Consider the following 20,482-nt stretch of genomic DNA (forward strand, 5'->3'; position numbering starts at 1 on the left):
AATGGGCCCCGGGAAAAGTTAAATAATTACCAGATGATTTAGAAGACTTTGGGGCCTGGATCCTAAATTTTAGTACCCCAGGGTTTTAAAATCATGAATTAAGGTCAAGGGTTTTCCCTTTTAGGACCAAAAAAAAAAGGGAAAAAGTCACTCGGGAAAAGTTTAACAGTTTCCGGGTGAAAAAGTAGAAAACGCTTTGGGGCTAGGGTCCCCAAAAATTTTTTGTAAAAAAAAACAGGGGAGTTGCTTTTAGGGATAGGGGAAAAAAACAAAATAACGAAAAATAAAGGGTTTTCCCGATTTTTAGATGGAACTTTAGAACCTTGGGGGCTAGGGGTCATGAAAAAAATATTTTTAGGGAATTTTGGTTTATGGAACCCCCGGATGCCCCCTAAAGATTTTGAAGGGCAGTTTTTAATGTCAAGGTGACCCGGGGCATTTAAAAATGTTTTGGGGGGGTTTTAAATTCGAATTTCTTTGGGGCTAGGATCATGGAAAATATCGGAGGTTTTTCATATCCGCAGATGACCTCTATTGATTTTTTGGGTTAAGTAGGTCAAAAGGGAAAACAAGGGGGTTTTCCCGTTTAACCTTTTGGTTATTTCTGTGCCAAGGCCCATATTTTTGGGGGGGTATAATTGTCACAGAGACAATCTATGCGTAAAAAAAATTTTGTTTTCCCGGGATCCCCACCCCAACCCCAATTGTTTGGCCCCCACCCCCTAAATTGTTTTTATGACCTTAGGAAAATTTTTTTTCAAAAACTTTACAAAAAATAATTTCCGAGAAGGTTTTTTTAATAAAAAAACCCCCCTTTCCCCCCCAAAAAAAAAATTCCGGGGATACCCTAACCCCCAAATTTTTTGGAGAGGGGTTTCCCCCGGAAAAAAATAATTTTTTTTGGCTTATCTTTAAAAGGTTTAAAGGAAGCAGTGGGAAACTAAAGGGGAGTGGGCCCGGGGGCCCCTTCAGGGGTTCCCTTTTTTGAGATTACATTCCTGTATTTGTTTTGTTTTTCTTGAGGGAAAAAAAAAAAGATGTATTTCAAGTAACCATTGTTTTATTTTTTCTTAATCCGAAAAAGCATTGATTCTTTCGAAAAATATTTTTGAAAAAAATAACCCCCGGGCCCCCAGTGGAAAAAGTCAGTGCCAAATAAATTTCCCAAAGTTTCCCAAAAAAGGTACATTTTTTTATTTCTAAAGGTTGAATTTTTTTGCCGTTATTTTTAATATTTGATTTTTTACAGTTTTGGGTGCATCAAAGTAATCTTTTTTTTAAAAATTACCCTGATTTAAAATTTTTTTAATTTAAATTGTTTCTTTAAGCTTGTAAAAGTTTCCAATAACTGGTTTAAAAGGGGGGTGCATTTCAAAAAGATCCCGCCGAATTTGGGAAAAAACTGGAGATTATGAACAGGGCTGCCCCAAAATTACCCGTTGGGTCATGATCCCCCCCAGTTACCCCAAAAAGGGAGAAACAAATTTTTACCAGTATGATCAGGGGGTTTGGGATTTGAAATTTTGGTTATTTTTACTGTGGGAAAAAAACGATGGAAATATATGACTTTAAAAGCAGAAAAAATTAATTTAGAAAAATAATTGTTTAGCCCTTATCAGTAAATTTCACGTTACAAGGGATTTAAATTATAAACAACTCGTTTTTTCTTGCATCAGGGAAAAAAAATTTAAAAAATTGGGGCTGTTTTATACATCTAGTAAAAATTTTCATATCTTTTAAAAAAGGCAAAGGAAAAAACCACTGGTCAGCAGTTGAGAAAAAATTACAAATTTTAAATCTTCCTAAAGTCATTTGGTATTTTAAACGCAACTATTTTTGGAAATTTGAAGTTTTATTGAAAACTTTGAATAAAGATACGGCTAATCCTGGAAAACGTTTTTATTTAATGAAATTACTGTCTTTTTCAAAAATTTGGGCGGAAGGGAAACCTGGATATTTTCCCAAAAATTTGGGTCAGGATATTTGTCCCGTATTTTCACCGCAGCAAGAGGGTTTTCACACCCCCTGTCTCCTACCCCCGGCCTTCCGAATGTCCCCAAAAGGAAAATATTGTCTGTTGGTTGAAAGAAAGATTTGCCTTCCCCTGATCTGGACTCATCCCAAAACCGAAGTCCCTTTTGTAATTCTTGGGAATTGCTACCCCACCTCAACAAGCACAAGGGACCCGGGAAAACCCCGGGGGAATTTTATTTTTGTTTAAATTTGGGGGAGCCAAAACATTTTAAAATTCATGAAATTTTTTTGTTTTTCCCAAAAATAAAAATGCGTACAGACATGGGAAATTTTAAAATATGGGATTATAAAAATTTCTTGAAAGCAGAGGGCCCCCTTTGGGACCCAAAAACGTAACTGCACTAAACCCTTTGTTACTAGGGTTTGGGTTTAAAAAGGGAAAAAGTGCACTTTTTGGATTCTATTTTTACTTAGATTTATTTCCCAAAAGTTGGGTCATAAGACTGCTTTCCGGTTTTATGAAATTTTTGTACTTTCGAATCTTGGTTTGGGTTCTGATTTCTCTCTTTGAAACCCCTGCCCCTTTAAAAATTTGTTGGGGGAAGGGGAAAAACCCAAAAAGGGTTTCACAGGGGCCAATCTAAATACCTTTTTTTTGGCAAATCCCAAAACCGGAAAAATTAAACTACAGAAATTTTATGTTTTTGCAACAGTTTTTTTTCCAAGTGAAAAGGAAAATAAAAAGAATTCCCCTTTAAAAGGTGGGTTTTTTGGTGGGTAATCAAAAATTTTTCTTTTTTTTTTTTTCCCTAGAAGTACCCAAATTAAAGGGGCGAACAAATGAAAAAGTTTCTAACCCCAAAAGGGTGGGAAAATGCAGGGGGTGTATTTAACCCTTTCAAAAGCTTTTTTAATAAATACCTGCAAAAAAAATAATTTGAAAAAAGGATTTTGGAAGAAATTTTCTTTTCAAAAAAGATTTCTTTCCTCCCGTTGGGGGATCTGTCGACAATTGGCCCCCCCCCCCCCCCAAAAAGGGGAAAATTTTCTCCAGGACCCGGATGGTATCCTCCTGGCTGTTGCTGTGCCGGGTTTATTGGGTATCAAACCCTGGACCCGGGGGAGTTTGTAAAGGGTTTTGCAGTTAAAGACCAGGGGATCTCATCGCGGGGCTTGTAGATAAAATTTTTCCTTTTAAAAAAACAACAATATTTCCAAAATTTAAAATCCTTTTTTTACATTTTAAAAAAAAAACCCAAAAAAAAAAAAACCCCCCCCGTAAGATTACTTTGATTTTTCTTGGGCATCAATATACTTTTTTGGGTATTTGATTTTTAATATTTATTTAAAAATTGGGAAATTATTCAATTTCTTGAAATGGTTTAAATTAAATGTGAAACAATTTTTCTTTAAAACATGTGAATATGTGAAATTTTTGTCAATAACTACCCCAATTTTTAAAAATAGAAAAGTGTTTCTTTAAACTCTTCAGAAAACCCAATTTAAAATATTCAAACACCCGCCAAATTTGCCTTTTAGAAACTTGGGGGGGGGCCAAACATTTTAGTTTATTATGTGTTTTCTTTGAAACAAGATTAAGAACATTTTTACATTTTTGGACTATTAAAGGGGGAAAAAGTTTTTATTAAAAATTCCAAATTTGAAAAATTTAGATTGCACCAAAATTTAAAAATAGGGTTTCTTTTTCAAGGGCAAAAGGGGGCCACACCACAAAAAAAACCCAAAAAATTTCTGCATTTTTGGAATTTCATGGATCCCCGGGCCCGCCTGTGCATCTGCCAGTCTGGTTTAGGGGTCCCTGCGTTTGTTTGGAGAAAACCCTTAACCCAAAAGCAATGGATTCCCGGGCCGGGCTTTTGGGCCCAGATGGGGCAAGTGGTCTGGAAACTATGCTTTGGGGTTTTCCAAAAAGTTACTGTTGGTTTTCTCATGGCGCAGCTCAAATGTTTCTGGTTGGATTTTTGGGGGGGGTTTTGGGCATGGTCCCCTAATTTGTCTGGACAATGGTTTGGGCGAAAATGCAATTTGTTGGTTTTCTTTTGGCCGGTCCAAAAAATTTTTTTTTTTTGGTTTTTTTGGGGGAGAATTTTGGGCAAAAAGGAAACCCAATTTACTAAATGAAAATGCTTTTCCGTTCTGGGGGGGAATTTCCAATTCCGGAAATTTTCCCTTTTTATAAATATTATAAAACAATTTTTTACTGAAAAATCTCCTGAAAAGATTTTATAAAAAACCCCCGGGGTTTAAAAATAAAATTTTTTGGCATTTTAAAAAAATTACTCTCTTTTTGCTTGACGCTGTTTAAAAAAAAAAAAACTTTTCCCCCAAAAATCAAAAAACTCTTGGACACCCGTCCACCTCGCCCCCTTTGCCTCGCCCTTTTGGAAACCCACTTCCTCTTAATCCGTACCTTGGGGGCCCGCCTTCTTGAACGTGAACCCCTTCCACGTAAACCCTTCTCCCAAAGCCCGGGGGCCCCCCTTCCTTTTTCTCTATCAGGACTGAAACCCGGACTTTCCATAAAGGGCCCTCTTCCATTTCAAAAACTTTCCTTTTTTTCTGAGCCAGGGCTAGGGCTTTGGGCTCACCTCCCTAAAAAAAATATTCAATTTTATGATAAAAGGGAAAAGGATCTATTTGGGGGGCGAGGGGCGTTTAAAAATTACGTTTATAAGACGAGGAAGGGCTTCAAAAAGGGTTGGGGCATTCTAATAAAAATCCTCTCTTACAGTACTAAACTGAAGCAATGCTTACTGCAACAAACAGCATCATAATAAAGTACAACAGTTTGGGTACGAGTTGATTTCGGGCCGATGCAATAACATGGTGAAAATTGCTGATTACTTTCTTCGTACAGACATTTCATTTACCAACAAATTCTTCACAAAGGTTACGACCACTTGCAATGAATAAGATACCTACCGATGCCATTTCTTTTACGATTTTATGTAACAATTCCTCGCTAGTTGGTTTTGTTTTGAAAATATCTTCGACTTCCGGAATACACCTTTTCTGCATAAATTATGCAAATTTGATCCTGTTGTTGTTGTTTCAAGCGTTTACGGGACTCCCCGAATCATCGCGAAATCAATGGTAAACAAAAATGACACGATTATTTTATCATCTTATAACTCTTTTAATAAGATATTGTCTTCTATTTTTGATGTTGTACTATCAAGTATAAATACACTGGAAGCGAACACAGTGAGATTAGCTATTATTATGACTGTCACCGGTACAGATTACGGATCCTATAGGATGCGCATATGGCCACTTTAACTGATTTCAGGTTGGCCTGCCATATTTCGGGAATTCTTGAAATTTCATAAAAACTATCGTCATTACGTTTTTATGCTATACTTTCTGTTAATGTTTTCTAAAATTGTTTCACATTTTTCTTTTAGTTGTCTAACAAAATGTGTGTGTTCTTATCAATGTTTCATGCTTGAAGTGTCCCATAACTGCGTAAATAAAACTTTTACGGAGCTGTGCACGTTTTTTCAATGACACCTGAAACCAATTATTTTCAAGATTGCTGTGTTAATTTGTGCCACGAGATAGGTAGGTATGTATCACGTTAATATTGTAGACTTTCCACGAGATGTATGCATTTTTCTCAAAACATTTCAGCAATAATTAATTTTTTCTAGATATATTTATTTATTTCCTGAAAATATATTCACGTTAATACTTGAAACTGCCACGATATGCTTGGTAGCTATCACGATAATATTATGATAATATCTTAAAGGAAACGTTGGGCTATTGAGATAAATTTTTCACAAAAGTTCTCTCATTGATTTTAACATAAAGTCAGACATGAATTATTATTTGTACAATACAAATTCAACTACTGTAATATAAAACAAAACAAATAACTTCCTTATATATTGCAACATATGTTTACTGTTAAGTATAGAAATGGCCTACTCAATAAATTTTAGTGAAAAATACCATGTTCTACAAAACACATTTATGTTAGGTAAGATTTTCACAGAATGTCATACATTAATCTCAATTCATCCAATAGTAAAACCCTAAACATGGTCAGTGGTAGTCTTTCAGTGAATGGAATGAACCTCAGTAAAATAATATGGTAATTTTCTTAACCGGAACGAACTTTCTTTACACCCTTTGTATACATGACTCTTATAAATACCCGCAGCTGGTACCAGTCACTTTTTATAACAGAATTTAGCTCTGACAATAGGACATTCAACACCACAATTGGAAATCATTAAAACTTTGCCTAGGGTGTTATCTGTCGTTGCCGATTAATAAACTTGGAATCTTGATAGTTCTTAGATTGGTGCACGAGATATTAAGTCGAAAATGTAAACTAATTGACTTTTACGTTTAATTCACTTGCTATTTCATTTTGTTAAAAAAGTCGTGGTTAAGCTTATTTTTCCTAAGAAATGTATTCTTGTATTTCTGTAGACTTACATCTCAACAAAATTAAATCATTTGATGTTTTGGCATCATCATATACATGACATAAGAACTTTCAATTTCCTATAAATGTACAGTAAAATATATTGGAATAAAGCTGATATTGAATAATGTATCAAAATATTTTAAAATCTCATTTTCTATGAAATAAAATTGCATTTTACAGAATATGTGTCTGTTTGAATTATTCTCGGCTTAATTGATTTGCGTCTTCAGGTTTAGCGTCTTCTTCGACAAATGTTCAGTCATATAAACAACAGCGTCTAATTGTAACAGTAAGCACAATGCCCAACGTTATAGTGCCGTTTTACTTGAATATCACGATATCCCATCCCAGTCACATTATATTAAGCAGTCCTGGAACTTTCCTCTTAATACTGGGCACCAAGCGAGGAAGCTATTAATACTAGTTTCCACGTTTTCAATATGACGTCTATAGGGAGTGAACCCACGACCTCAGGACTCGAACTTTGGATACCGGGGCAGTCAACAGTAATGTTAACTTGTCTGTATTGATCAGTTGGGAATATCAAAGTTTGTTATTTAATTAAAATAATATTACCCTAAATGGATATGTAAAACAGTATCTGAATAAATCAAGATTTTCTCCACAAGCTCAGATGATATATTTTTGCATGTATATTGTTTTAATTGATTTACAATTCATTTTGTGTGATTGTGGGGAGATCGTTCGCCGTATATCGCTCCAACTGATGTAGTCAGGGCAAATATATCTTCCAAATGAGTTTTTCATAGAAAATGAGATTTTATAATATTCACTAACAGACTCAATCAGTCCGAGTCCGCGTTTGCTATTATTTTGTTTTGTTGCGGTCTGTACTTCCAAAAGATATTCTTACAGAATTTATTGATAATGAAGTAAATCTAGAACACCATTGAGAAATTAATTAAATGCTTAAATATATTTTATCTGTACTTTTATGAATAGTTTATAAATGAAAATTAGCCAACAATCAAATCAAAATAATTTGGAGAGCTATTAATCCAAAAATTGTTATTATTGCAACGCTTGAACATTTACTTATCCGCTTTATGTCTGGTTTGGCTCTCAATCCGCTCTTTTCAGGATAATCGAATATTAGATGAAAACGAGTATGCACCTTAATTTTTTGTGGATCTTTCTAAGACATTTTATTGAGTACTACATGTTTTACTGACTCTATAAGTCAGATTTATGTTGTATCTTTAAGTTCCCTAAATTTAATAGAAAGTTATCTTAGCAATAAAAGTCAGTATATTAAGTTAGGTCAATTTAGCAGTACTTTTAAAGAATCTACAACTACTTAAGGAATTTCACAAGGATACATCTAATGGCCAATTCTTATTGTACAAAATATTTATAAATGATATCTTCCATTTTGTGTTCGCCCACTTAACTCAATAGGGAGATTGCAGATCTTTGGTTCGTGTGATTGTGTCTGATATCTATTATCTTCGAAATTTGAATGATGCAGTTAAACTTCAAGTAATAACTAGGATAACTCATGAAGTTGCGGCCTTAAGAATTACACGTCTTCGTAGTTTGTTTGTTTGAATGAGTGCCTACAGTTTACACGTAATACATAAAATGTGATGTAAAGTTCATGTGCATTTGTCTGTTTTGCATGCCTTTACATTTCATCAATAAAAGAATCGCTGACATCCCTGTAATACCATTGCCATTTAAATAAACCTCCCTATATGTCTTTATTTCTAGGTTCAATTTCTATTACGTAATGTCCTTACCAAGCTTGAATGCAGTTATCAATCACTATCATGTTTCTCATTTCCTTTGATTTCTCGCTTGATGATTTTGAAGTGATAATGTATTGATAAAAAACTCTGTTTAATTGATGTTGATCGTCTTCAGTAAATAGAGGTGTTCTGTTCACTATGGACACATTTACATGGACAAATACCCAGCAAACACCTTATATTGGTTTCTTGTTTCCCTGCTTTCCCTTTATAGGTATTTCTCACAATTTCCTGATGTATAGACAGAACGTACTTGGTGAAACGTTGTAGTGACAATATCAACGGAATATGAATCTGCAGGGAAAAAGTACATATTCCTTAGTACCAACCTGATAATCCTTTAAACCTGATAATCCTTTTATTACAATGTCTTTTTAATTATAAATTGACATATTTTGTTTATTTGATTAAATAAATTTGAAAGATATCGATGTAAATGTACTTTTTCACGACACGTCATTCATCAATGTTGTGTCATTAGTGATGTCACAAAATCAGTTTGATATTAAAAGTATAGACGAATATCAATTGAATGTAGTTAAAAAATATGTATGTAATAATTCTAACATCATAATATTTGGAATTTACTGATGTGACTTCTGGTTTATTTTTTGTAGGGTTTGACGTCGCACCGACACAATTATATGTCATAAGGAAACATTCCAGCTGAATACCCCAGTTAAAAACTCATTTTCAAACTCTACAGTGACGGTTAAACCTGAAACGTTCAACAGTGCAATACCATATTACGAAATTATGAGAACAATATTGGTATTCTGCAAGGCATTGCAGAATGTTTAATTTATCAGAAAACTTACGTGTCTAATATTCTGATAAATATTTGCCAAACATGGGATATTGATACTCATTGGACTGATTAATGGAAAGTTATGTCATTAAGGTACATTGACTCTGTTTTTCCTTTGCAGTTAAAAGCGTAGGCATTTTTAGCAAATAATTGTTTCAGAATACGTTAATTTTCCACAGTATCAAGCTAAATCTCTTTTATCGCTTTTAAGTTGATAATACTGAAATATAACTCATAGAGTTTCGTCAAGAGTATTCCCTTTGGTGTATTGTTATAAGATATAAAAATATATCAATAAGATGGAAAGTGAAATATTTAAAATGGTTTTATTGAAATTCATACAGGTCTAAAGTTGATATAAGCCGATATTTTCATGATAATGAAAAAATCAAAAGTTAAAACTGGTCAGCTGTATTTTGATAGAAGTCAAGACCCGGACCAGTATCTAGGTGTCTGTTTGAATATTTTCTGAGCTTAAATGATTTTTAAAGAGTGTCAACCTTGCCTGCGTGATATAATTCTGCTATTTTACTTACAGTGTGTAAGAATAGAACGAAATAAATCAGGACTGTCACCACCAGCTTAGACAAAGATAATGAAGGTTAGCTTATTATTACTCCTACATAATTGTGCCCGTTTAAAGGGATATTTTCACCTCTCAATTAACTAAAGTGAGTTGCCTTTGTAAATAATGATGCGAAACTTATTACTGTGCTATCGTTTTGTTTACATCCGTCTCCATCTAAGGATATTATTCATACGGAAATCTTTGATACGAGAGATGACTTTAATTTTTGCATGCTTTTAACGGGGATGTTCCTATTGACCATTTCACGAAGTATTTGCGCATGCGCAAACTGAGTAATTACCGTTAATCCGTGAATTACCGTGATTAAACGATAAGACAAAAACTGGGGCTAAGAGATAGATAGATAGATAGATAGATAGGTTATGTACAGCGTGTTAAGTTTGAGACAGTTTTCTTCAATTTTGAATCGAACTACGTTGAGAATAAACAATGAAATAGTCTGTACAGCTGAACGCTTTACTTAAATGTTTTACGATAGCTGACCAACCGCTGCGTCTGTACTTTCAATGATTGACAGGTATAATGAGCGGGAATTTCAAACACAAATTGCGTCCTTAATAACTTGTTTAATTAATAGCAAAAGCTGATCTTCACCCGATGTACAATTATTGAAAAGGTCAAATGCACATTTTTGCGCAAATGGCGTCGAAAAATCACGTTTTAGCCTAAATAGTTTTGATGTTGCTGTTTTTACAGCGATTAATTTAGTTTCGGGCGCCCATTTCAATCAAAAAGAAATTTATTTCATTTATTATATTAACAGGACCGTTGAAACCTATACGGTAATGTAATTTTCAAATATGTACTCGGACTATTCGCCGAAGGAATTCTTACTTTATGCAAAGACTATGCCAAAACCTTTCTACGAAATTATTATTTTCGAACGGAATGACTAAGTAATGTGTAAAAAAAACTAAACTCCTAATACAAATTTATTTTACTGTAAAATTAGAGATAAAATGCGGGGTCTCCGACTTTGTTTTCGCTGTATTGTGTTCAATTTTCCCCTACAATCCTTTTCACGCGAGATTAAGGGAAAAATAAAAACAACAACATAAATTGCATTTTAAGCGTACTTCAATTTTGTTAACAATTCTCCGATTTCTTTCTGATTTTTATTGTATGCCTGAATGTATGTTACATACACAAAAAAAGCGTAATGAAAAAAATGATACTTTTTATTAAACATTTTATTGCTCGTTCTCTCCTCCATAGATTTTTAGAAATTTTCTGAAAATGATCCCGGGATGTTTTTGAATAGAATAAGATAACAAAATCCTTGACTACCGGGTTTATTTTCACGCTACAATGCTAAGAAAATTAGGAAGTTTAAGAAACTTTAAACATGTCTTTGCCCGCATTTTCCAACCAAGTTCATATTGTCTGTTTGTGGAATTTATTAATTTATTTGCAGCCCTTATTTTACGGCTTGTAGCGTTATTAAATAGTGTTTTTTGTTGTTTTTGTTTTTGTTTTTTGTTTTTTGTGGGGTTTTTTTCGTATAAAGTTTATGCCCGTTTCAGCTATTTCATAAATAACTAAATGCGGTTTTCTCCGGAATCTGGAGATGTTGGTTCGGGCCCGACTTCCTACAGCACTGCATGAAGTGGGGAAGATGTAAATTTCTTACGGAGAGTACCTACTGGTTAGAAAGTATAAAACAGGTTGTGTAAGCAAACCGCCGTGACAAGGTTGTTGAGAAACGGTGTAAACCCAACACAAATAATGGACATCAAATGGATAAGTACAATAATCTATTTATTTCATGTCCGTAAATTTTTACGTCTGACATTAACTTCATGTCGTTTTGATTGTGCATATTTCGACCAACTTATAAGGGAATAATTATTGTTTGTTTAGGGTAATTTCAGTTTGTTTAGTTCTGCTCATTGTTTTCTCGTTTAGGGCAAACCCATTTTTTTAACTGGGGACCATACGCCGCTTTTCATGGAATTACACACTAGTGTAGCATTGAAGGTTACATCTACGGATGTCTCTAAATTGTTTTGTTTTTTTGTACTTTTAGCATGTGTAAATGTTGAGTTCTGCTCAACCCGGGGCTAGAGGGCGTGGACGGTAGCATGCATTTCCACTACCGTCCATGAACAGGCTCAATCAAACCGAGCCTGCAACATTTTCGTTTTTGTTGTGTTGAGCGATTTGTGGAGTTTCCACTTTTTCTATTTTATACACACGTTTTCTTCAACATATTATTTATTTACTTTTTGCAAGCACTATACTATTTCCACAGTAACTTAAACTTGTCTCATTGATAAATAATACTTACGGATAGAGTGGCCGTACCAGACACCAAACATGTGATCGCTCGACTGAAATGCGAACGATCCAACCAGTGCGTAATTCGTTCCGGGCGGGGGTAATTTTTGAATGGATGAATTAGACAAAGACTATTTTTAAGAGTCATTTGTATTTGATGTTTTAAAACTGGAATAATTTTAAAATCTGAATTGCACGTATTTGTTAACAATGGCTTAAAATGTTCATTTAAGAAGATGAATGTTAAATTGTGGGAAGGACTTATATACCGATCATGTGAAAATTTGATATAACTTGTAGCCTGACCCAACTTTTTTTTTTGTTTCATTTTGTTTTGTGTTAAAATGATATGCTTGTATCATTTTATGTATGAAACAAAAAGCAGTCAAATATGATGATTAAAATAAGAAAATGAAGTAAGCATGTAATTGTTTAAACGCGAAAGTCCATTGTCGTTTGTTTGTTGTTTTTTTTTTTTTTTTTTTTGTTGTTTTGTTGTTTTTTTGCCCTTTTTCCTTTTTGTTAGTGTTTCTTTAAAACAGACTCTTAGTGGTGACACGGGTTCTAAAATTTTGCATAATATTCACGTTATTCCAACTTGATAAAAAAGAAATACACATACTGATAAAAACGGTTGATTTGATATGAATACAGTCAAATGCTGCCAAATCATAACCATATTTTTACTCTAAACAGTCAGATAGGACTTCAGTTTTCCTATGTCAATATCAGCCGAATCAATAAACCACTGAAGTGAAAAACCTTTTTCACCGATTTATGCATCAGGAAACATTGTTGCAAAAATCGATAAATACTGACTGAAGAGCCCCCAGTTTTTCAAATCTCGTTCCGTCTCGAGAATTCTCGCTTAGAATGCGTCTACCGATCAAGACTTTTCCAATACTTAGACGCTTGTCGTGAAATGTCTATTGCCTAAGCACTTTAATATCGTAATTCAGAATTGTTTTTAAAAATTAAGTGGTTACCAAATGAAACTACTACATCGAGATATATTAGAACCTGAATACATACAAGTTTATAAGTGTCTTCTTCATTTTGGCTTTCCTTATGTATCTGGTAAAATTATAAACGGTTTTATGACCTGACTATTTTGAGACACATTATATGTTTGTATTCATTAATAGTTTAATCTAATGTTTCCTTTTTTTTGGTGAGATTTTTCTGTGCTCAGTCAGCAAGTTAAACACTTAGTAGTGTTTTGCTACTGTCCGCTCCAAAGCGCATCAAGCGCATTTAATTATTTGTTTAAATATTGTGCATTTATTAATTATAAACGCATCCTTACATTCACTGACGATATCAGTGTATATATGGGTGTGTTTATGATTAAGTTAGAACTTGTTGAACATGTACTTTACCTGATTTCTTTTAGATAATTAAGACAAACTAGAATCGGAATATTATAAAACATTACCTTTAAAGTGGTACGAATTTACTCAGGTTAATGCGACTTGTCATTTGTGAATTTCATTAAATATCTATCCTGAATAATTAATGAAAAAACCTTCTTCTTCAATGTTATTACAGACACACGTTAACCTTTTAATTGTATACCCAAAATGCGTTGTGCTGACCAATGTTGTTAGTTTCTCATAGTTTGAAGTCCGCACGGCCGCAAAGCCAGACAGCTAATTAGACTGACATATCAAGAGCCCACAATTCCCATTTCCAGGATAGGTTAATGCAAAGGCTCGACTCTGCGGATGTCTCTAAATTGTTTTTCTGTACTTGTAACATGTGTAAATGTTGAGTTCTGCTCAACCCGGGGCTAGAGGGCGTGGACGGTAGTATGCATTTCCACTACCGTTCATGAACAGGCTCAATCATACCGAGTCTGCAACATTTTCGTTTTTGTCGTGTTGAGCGACCTGTAGAGTTTCCACTTTTTCTTCTTCTTTTTTTTATTAAATAATTCGCTCCCACCATCTCTGACTCTAATTTGGCAGTAGTTACCAGTAGATTTTTTATGCTTGCAAATTTATTCTGGTACAGAGTTTGTAGTAAATGAAAAACTGATTAAAAGCGATAAACGCAACGCTACAATAGCAGGTATAAGATTTAGTAGTTGTTTTAATTTCAATTTTGTTTCGTTGGGCAACATGGTAATACTCTTATCTTATCCAGTCCATTTATCAATTGCTAAAAGGTTCATTAAACAATGCGGGAAGTCATTACAATCCCTGCCAGTCAAAGAAGGCTATTTGGTACAATGCTTTTATCTGCTAAAATTCAAAGGAAATCACTTGAAAATATGTTGTTAAGTTACAAACTAAACATTTTATATCTGATGCTTTTCTCTGTAAATGCTGCCTTTGTCCTGATCTCAAGTTCTAATAAGCATAAATATAATGGAAACTTCTCTTTCTGCCATTTCAATAATAAAATCCTTAAAATAAACTGTTATGTTTTCGTTGGCTATGCTCTATTCGTTTCTGAAACTCCCTGGGAAAAAAAGTTATTTACTAATTATAAGGTAGAAAGTCGTGAAAATGCTAATTTGTTCAGTCATTACTTGTAATATCGTCTTCTGACACTAGCGTATTGATAAAGAACATTTCACAATCAATACGTCTTCGGAAGGTGTCAACAGAGAACTGCCGACAGTTTCTCTCTGGTGTTAACTAGAAGACGGTTGACACTGGCGGAGCATGTTGGCTTTGTCAGATTTGGTTAATAATGTCTCAGAGATGTGCACCAACAGGCTATAGAAATTGCTCAAATATAGGATTATTAATACTTATTGGAGTAGTAAATGGGATGTTATGTCGCAAAGGTACGCACTTTTATAATAAGATATATAATATTTTAACTGATTTCACGTTGGCCTGCTATATTTCGAGAATGCTTGAAATCTCATACAAACTGTCGTAAAGTCTTAATATTTTCAAAAAATTATTTTGTTTGCGTTTCATTTTTCTAACAAAATGTTGTAGTCTTAACATCATCTTTGAAGTGTCCCATAACTGCATAAGTAAACGTTTTACGGTGCTGTGCACGTTTTTTCAAAGATACTTGAAACCAATTCTTTTCAAGATTGCTTTATGCAAAAAAAAATGGTAATAGATAATTCAAATATATTTCCATTTAATATTGAACATTTGCTTATTTGACTTTTCAGTGGGCGTTACTACATCTAAGTCACTTAGAATGTCTACATAAATGATATTAGTGAAAATAGCAAAGAGGATGTAATTCCATATGACATTTAAGATAAAGAATGCATCATTATCGAATTTATACCGAGTTTCAATACAAAGTGTTTTGAGTGTTGTAGTGTTGGATTTTACGACGCACCGACACAATTGTAGGTCATATGGCGACTTTCCAGCTTTAATGGTGGAGGAAGACACCAGGTGCCGCTCCGTGCATTATTTTATCACGAGCGGGCACCTGGGTAGAACCACCGACCTTCCGTAAGCCAGGCGGATAGTTTCCGCACATGAAGAATTCAACACCCCGAGTGAGGCTCGAACCCACATCGATGAAGGGCAAGTGATTTGAAGTCAGCGACCTTAACCACTCGGCAACGGAGGCCCCAGAGATGTTTTGATGAGGATCTGGTATATTACATTACTGTTAATATCTAAATTAAAAGCTGTAAACAGAAAAGAAGTTCTATGAAGAGTCTAGGCGTCCTTAATATAAGTAAAAATATAAAGTAAATATTTTCAAGCATTGTATTGTATCATGTCTCTGAAGTAAGGCTTGAAAAAACTTTAGCAATGATTGTCAATATTACTGAACGGCGCATGTATATAACCAGTATTTACTTTGTAGAATAACCTTTCAGCTGCATCAAACACTTCTAAATTAATGTATCAATTAATCTGAAAATCATATGCACAAACAATAATCAGGATATAAATATCGCGTTCTTCAGATAATTCCAGAATATCACAACTTTCAAAACATATATAAACGCTAGAGTGGAGGACTGAAAAAAAGAAGAATTTCATGTGTATCCCCATGACATACAAATAATCTTCTATGGATGTGCAGGAGAAGGGCCATCATTTATGAAAAATGTTGTCATTAAAATATCATCCGTCTTGCGAAACTCCAAATATCAAGAGGGCCCTAAAATTTTGAAAAATACACTCTTACACACACAGCACATCAGTAAAGTGTATTTTCAACTTTTTAAATAATTTTAATGTTTCTTTTTACTACTGTTATGTTAATATACATAACACAACGCTTACCCTAGCCTATTTTACGTATCTTTTAGCAAATTGTCTTTAAAATCGTCGGTTTATGATAAGATAATTTAGCTTTTTTACAAATTATTTCTTTTCCAACGGCTTGTGTAAAGTCGTTGGGGTAACAGCACCACCAAAACATAGGAGCACATGAGCATGTAAATAATTGACAAAAATCCATGCTTTTCTGCTAGGGGCATTGAGAGGTGTTTCACATTTCATAACCTCTCGTGAACAGACTTAATCAAACTGAGTCTGCTATTATTTTTCTTGGTTGCATTCTTTGCTTCCAAAGGATCTTTTTACATACTTTATTATTTACGAATAGAATACAAAAATAATTGTTCAAACAACGTATATGATTTTTCACAAAGTTGTTCGACATAAAAACTGTCAAGGTCGAGGTCGTTCTGGAGGTCATTCACAAATATATTTTTTTCTATAATTTGACATTTTTATCTTATGTTTATATTCATGTATCAAAGAGGGAGCAACCAGTTGGTGTAATACGAATATTGCCACTATACTATCTAGTCTAAGAAAACACATAATGTGCTATGCCTTCCAGAACAGAGTACTTTGCAAAAGTTTGGCTACGAACTCTACAGTGCTCTGTGTGTTTTTATATATCACGTATGTATTCGTGTTAGTTTTTCTCTTCCTTTTTTTTTATTAAGCTTTGAAAATGATACAAAAAATAAGATAAATAAACAAAGAATAAATTTAAAAGCAGCATGTAATGATATAATGAACGATGTAAATCGTGACGAATATTTTTCGGCGACGCCGTCTAAATTCGTTTTCGTTACCTATGCCACGTGACTTCAGATAGCAAATCAAACTACTTGATAACGCATTATAGATAATTTATCAAAATGGAAGATTTATGCAACACTCTGCCTGATTGGACGAGAGTGTCAATTTCTTTCAATCTGTTGATTGTGCTACGCTGAGTGAAATGTAGACAAAGCCTTTATCCTAAACGACGCTATTCACAGTTTTAAAGCTAACTTTGGCTCAGTATATTTAGCAAGAATATTGTTATATCTCAAAATGATAAGTAAGTTTAATAAATATGTTAAAAACCTGTTCAAATACCAACATATATCAAATTAAAGAAAAAGCTGAATACGGTCTGCGTATCACATGAATAAGGGTGTGATAAGAGTCTTTTATGTAGAGAAGTGCTTTTTAAAAGATTTTCCTTGTTACAATTGTCGTCTGTATATGAAAAAGTTTCTTGCTTTTGTGACTTATTCAATTTGCATATTAAAATGAGTACTTGTTTGCTTTGATATATTTGTTATAAATTATTTAACTGATTTATTATATATGAATACCTTTCTTTAGTATGGAATGCACATATTGAACTCAGTTGAAATCTGTTTTATTATATATATGCTTTATAACGATTGAATCTCATTACACTGAAATGGAGGTACGCTGCATACAGTTTATCTATGTGATATGACTACGGTCAAACTTTGCTTATGAAACAGAAATATTGAAATAATTACAATTGTAAGTTTTGCTTGACCTTCACTTTTTTATAGGTGTGACGTCATTGTCCAAAGATTCATGAATAGCGAATATGCATTTGTTAAAGCGGGATCTTTGTCATACTTGGTCTGGAGCATCATTATAAGGTCCTCTTCCAAATTAATTTATATAGGAACTTGGGCCCTATTAGAGACCACTATAGCTAAAAGTAGATATGCCTTTCTTCGCATTAACCACTAAAATGTAATGGATTTTTATCAAACTCGATGTGTAACAATATCGTAAGGTCTCTTGCTATTTTGCTGCAAATGGGGGTAGGAACCAATTTAGCTAAAAATATAAACACGTTTAATGACCTATTCTCATGAACCGCTTCATGAATCTTCATCAAACAACTGCTGTAATTATTCGTTTAAGGATAAACGAAACAAAATTGCAACCCTACGAAACCTTTGCGAAAAATTAAAAGAGAACCATTTAAATTGTTACAGTGCGGTGTTCAGTTTTGCAAAATGTTAGATGAAAGATGAATGTTAGATGAAAAATTCATAAACTTCTTTCCTTATTACAATTCGCCGGCCATCATTTTTAAAGATATTTCTTGTTAACCTATAAAACTGAAGAAGCAATATTCACCCAAAGAATGTCAATATTAGGATTATATCATATGCACATTCATTTGCTTAAATTTAAAACGCAAATTTGAACGATGAAATTGCTTCTTCTGGTTATTCATTGCTTATCTGTTTTAGGCTTATAATATATATTTGCATTGAATGTTTAATAAGTAAAACATTAAATGAACAGATGAATATGGATATGAGGAGACCTTAGTCAAGAATTAAAAGGTCGTCTTCTGAATACTTATGTACATGTATATTCTTATTGATCAAGTGGGATCTAATCTGCTTTAAAAGGAGATGATAGTTCCTTAAATACATTATATCTTAAAGCGACTAACCCACACATCGTGGTGTCAGATTTTAAAAAAATCAAACTTTTGCTATATTCACCTATCTGCTGCATATTCGATATTCTGACAATGTATTTTTCATCAAATTCTGTTGAAAATCGTTGTTTTCCTAATAAATTTAGGATAAAAACAGTCGTCTACAATTTCTGATAAGGGTTTCTCGGTTTATAAAAAAACGGAATTCCCGTCAGCAAACATCACGTGATTATCAATAGAGCGCAGACGTATAGGTATCTCACAATACGAGGGGCGTTCAATAAATAATGATACTCCGTGTGTAGTTCCGTAACCGGTGGTTATTTTTAAATGCGGTTTTCAGCACATTATAGAGCAATTTTTTGGAAACAAAATGACATAAGAATGATAAAAATCGGTAGATTCAAAGTAAAAATATAATCATTTGAGTGAATTTTAAACTATTTGTATATAAATAGATATCATAGGACAGATAAAGATAGTTTACTATCTGACATCCATAATAATAATTTCCTTCAATCTACAGAGCTATAAGTTTCCATGAAAACATGTCCATTGCAGAAGTAAAAATTGCTATCGTTTAAATTGTGCATATAGAATAGAGATTAAATCTCAGTCCACACTGGTCAAGGAAAGAAATTTATTTTCGTATTTTCTATAGAATGTTAATTGGTACTTTTACACGTTATATCCAATTTTATATTTCGGGACAGGTCTTGATTTGACCAGATAGCTGTTTCTTTTAAACAAAATTGTCGTCATAAATTAAATGTATAATTAACCCCTTTCCAAAATCACAGACTTGAGATAAAAGAGATCTTATGTCTTATAGAGGTATTTCTCTAGCACCAGCTATGTACCAAATGTATTGTTCCATTTCAAATTGTCGTCATAATAAGTTGTTTGACAGACACAATAAAATAGCCGATTAGCGGTTTTGGTTTCGAAAAGACAGAAGCACCACTGATCACATATTATCATTAGCTAGCTTAATAGATACTAAAAGGAGGGTTAAGAAGGGTGAACGTATTGTGCTTTCATTAAAGTGGAGAATTACCAGAAATACAGTTGAAATTAACAGGTGTAAAATAATTGCAGGTCTCAAAAATACAGCTGTAAAAATTTAAGTTGAAAGTTACAGCTGTAAAATGGTCATGTCTTAAAATTACAGCTGTAACTTTTTTTTTGGAGGGAAACATGAGTACTGTCAGCCATCTTTAATGCATTTTTGGCGGGATATAACTGAAATTCACAGAGACACCTAATCGTCTAAAATATTGGAATTTTAGCCATTATGGAGTAAGTGCAAATGTTTAATTATCTAATACAGGTGTAAAAGGACATGTGTAAGCACATGCATTAACATTTTATTCTTTATTTGAAACTGATAAGTTGAAAGGAAATAATTACAAAATTGCCATATGTTTCCATGATATAGAAAGTTTTATAAACAACATATGATGCATATTTTCTACTTTGTATCCTACTCTTTAACTTTGCAATTGCTATACTAGAAACATATTTCATATTGTTCTTTACTTACTAGATCATTTATTTTGCCATTTATATAGTAATTGCTACCCTTTCTAGAGAATTACAATTCATCCTAAAATTCTTTGCATGTCTGATTTCGTCCCTTAAAATAACGTACTCTTTTTCGTTTTACGCCTGTTATATTTCTACAGCTGTAACTTTTAGTAGGCATATTTACAGCTGTAACTTTTTCATTTTTACAGCTGTAACTTTTTTACAGTTGTATCTAATTTGCATAATTCGACCTGTTTTACATTCGTTTTACAGCTGTAAATTGAAATCTACAGCTGTAAAATCAATGTTGTTATTTAAAATCTACAGGTGTAAAATTGAGATAATCATGACTGTAATTTTCAACAAAAATACAGGTCTTTTACAGCAGTAAAATTTCGTACAGGTGATTT

General features: G+C 33.3%; 2 protein-coding genes across 4 annotated transcripts in view; one reads left to right on the top strand and one right to left on the bottom strand.

Annotated features, from left to right (window-relative positions):
* Window positions 1-20,482, bottom strand: part of LOC123564231 (BTB/POZ domain-containing protein KCTD5-like) — a 425,345-nt gene that overhangs the window by 211,132 nt on the left and 193,731 nt on the right. The gene's annotated exons all lie outside the window — the stretch shown is intronic.
* The window catches only part of LOC123562823 (prostate stem cell antigen-like), a 53,993-nt gene that overhangs the window by 27,065 nt on the left and 6,446 nt on the right, over window positions 1-20,482 (top strand). Inside the window, exon 1 of one of the 3 annotated variants that reach the window (XM_045355424.2) lies at window positions 14,535-14,670. The exons of the other annotated variants lie outside the window; for them this stretch is intronic. Within the exon in view, the coding sequence (XP_045211359.1) occupies window positions 14,574-14,670 (97 nt within the window). The 5' untranslated portion in view covers window positions 14,535-14,573. Of the gene's footprint in view, window positions 1-14,534; window positions 14,671-20,482 lie in introns of those variants that run through there. 3 annotated transcript variants of the gene reach the window in all.

This window comes from Mercenaria mercenaria, chromosome 2, assembly GCF_021730395.1.
Source record: "Mercenaria mercenaria strain notata chromosome 2, MADL_Memer_1, whole genome shotgun sequence".
Lineage (NCBI taxonomy): Eukaryota > Metazoa > Mollusca > Bivalvia > Venerida > Veneridae > Mercenaria > Mercenaria mercenaria.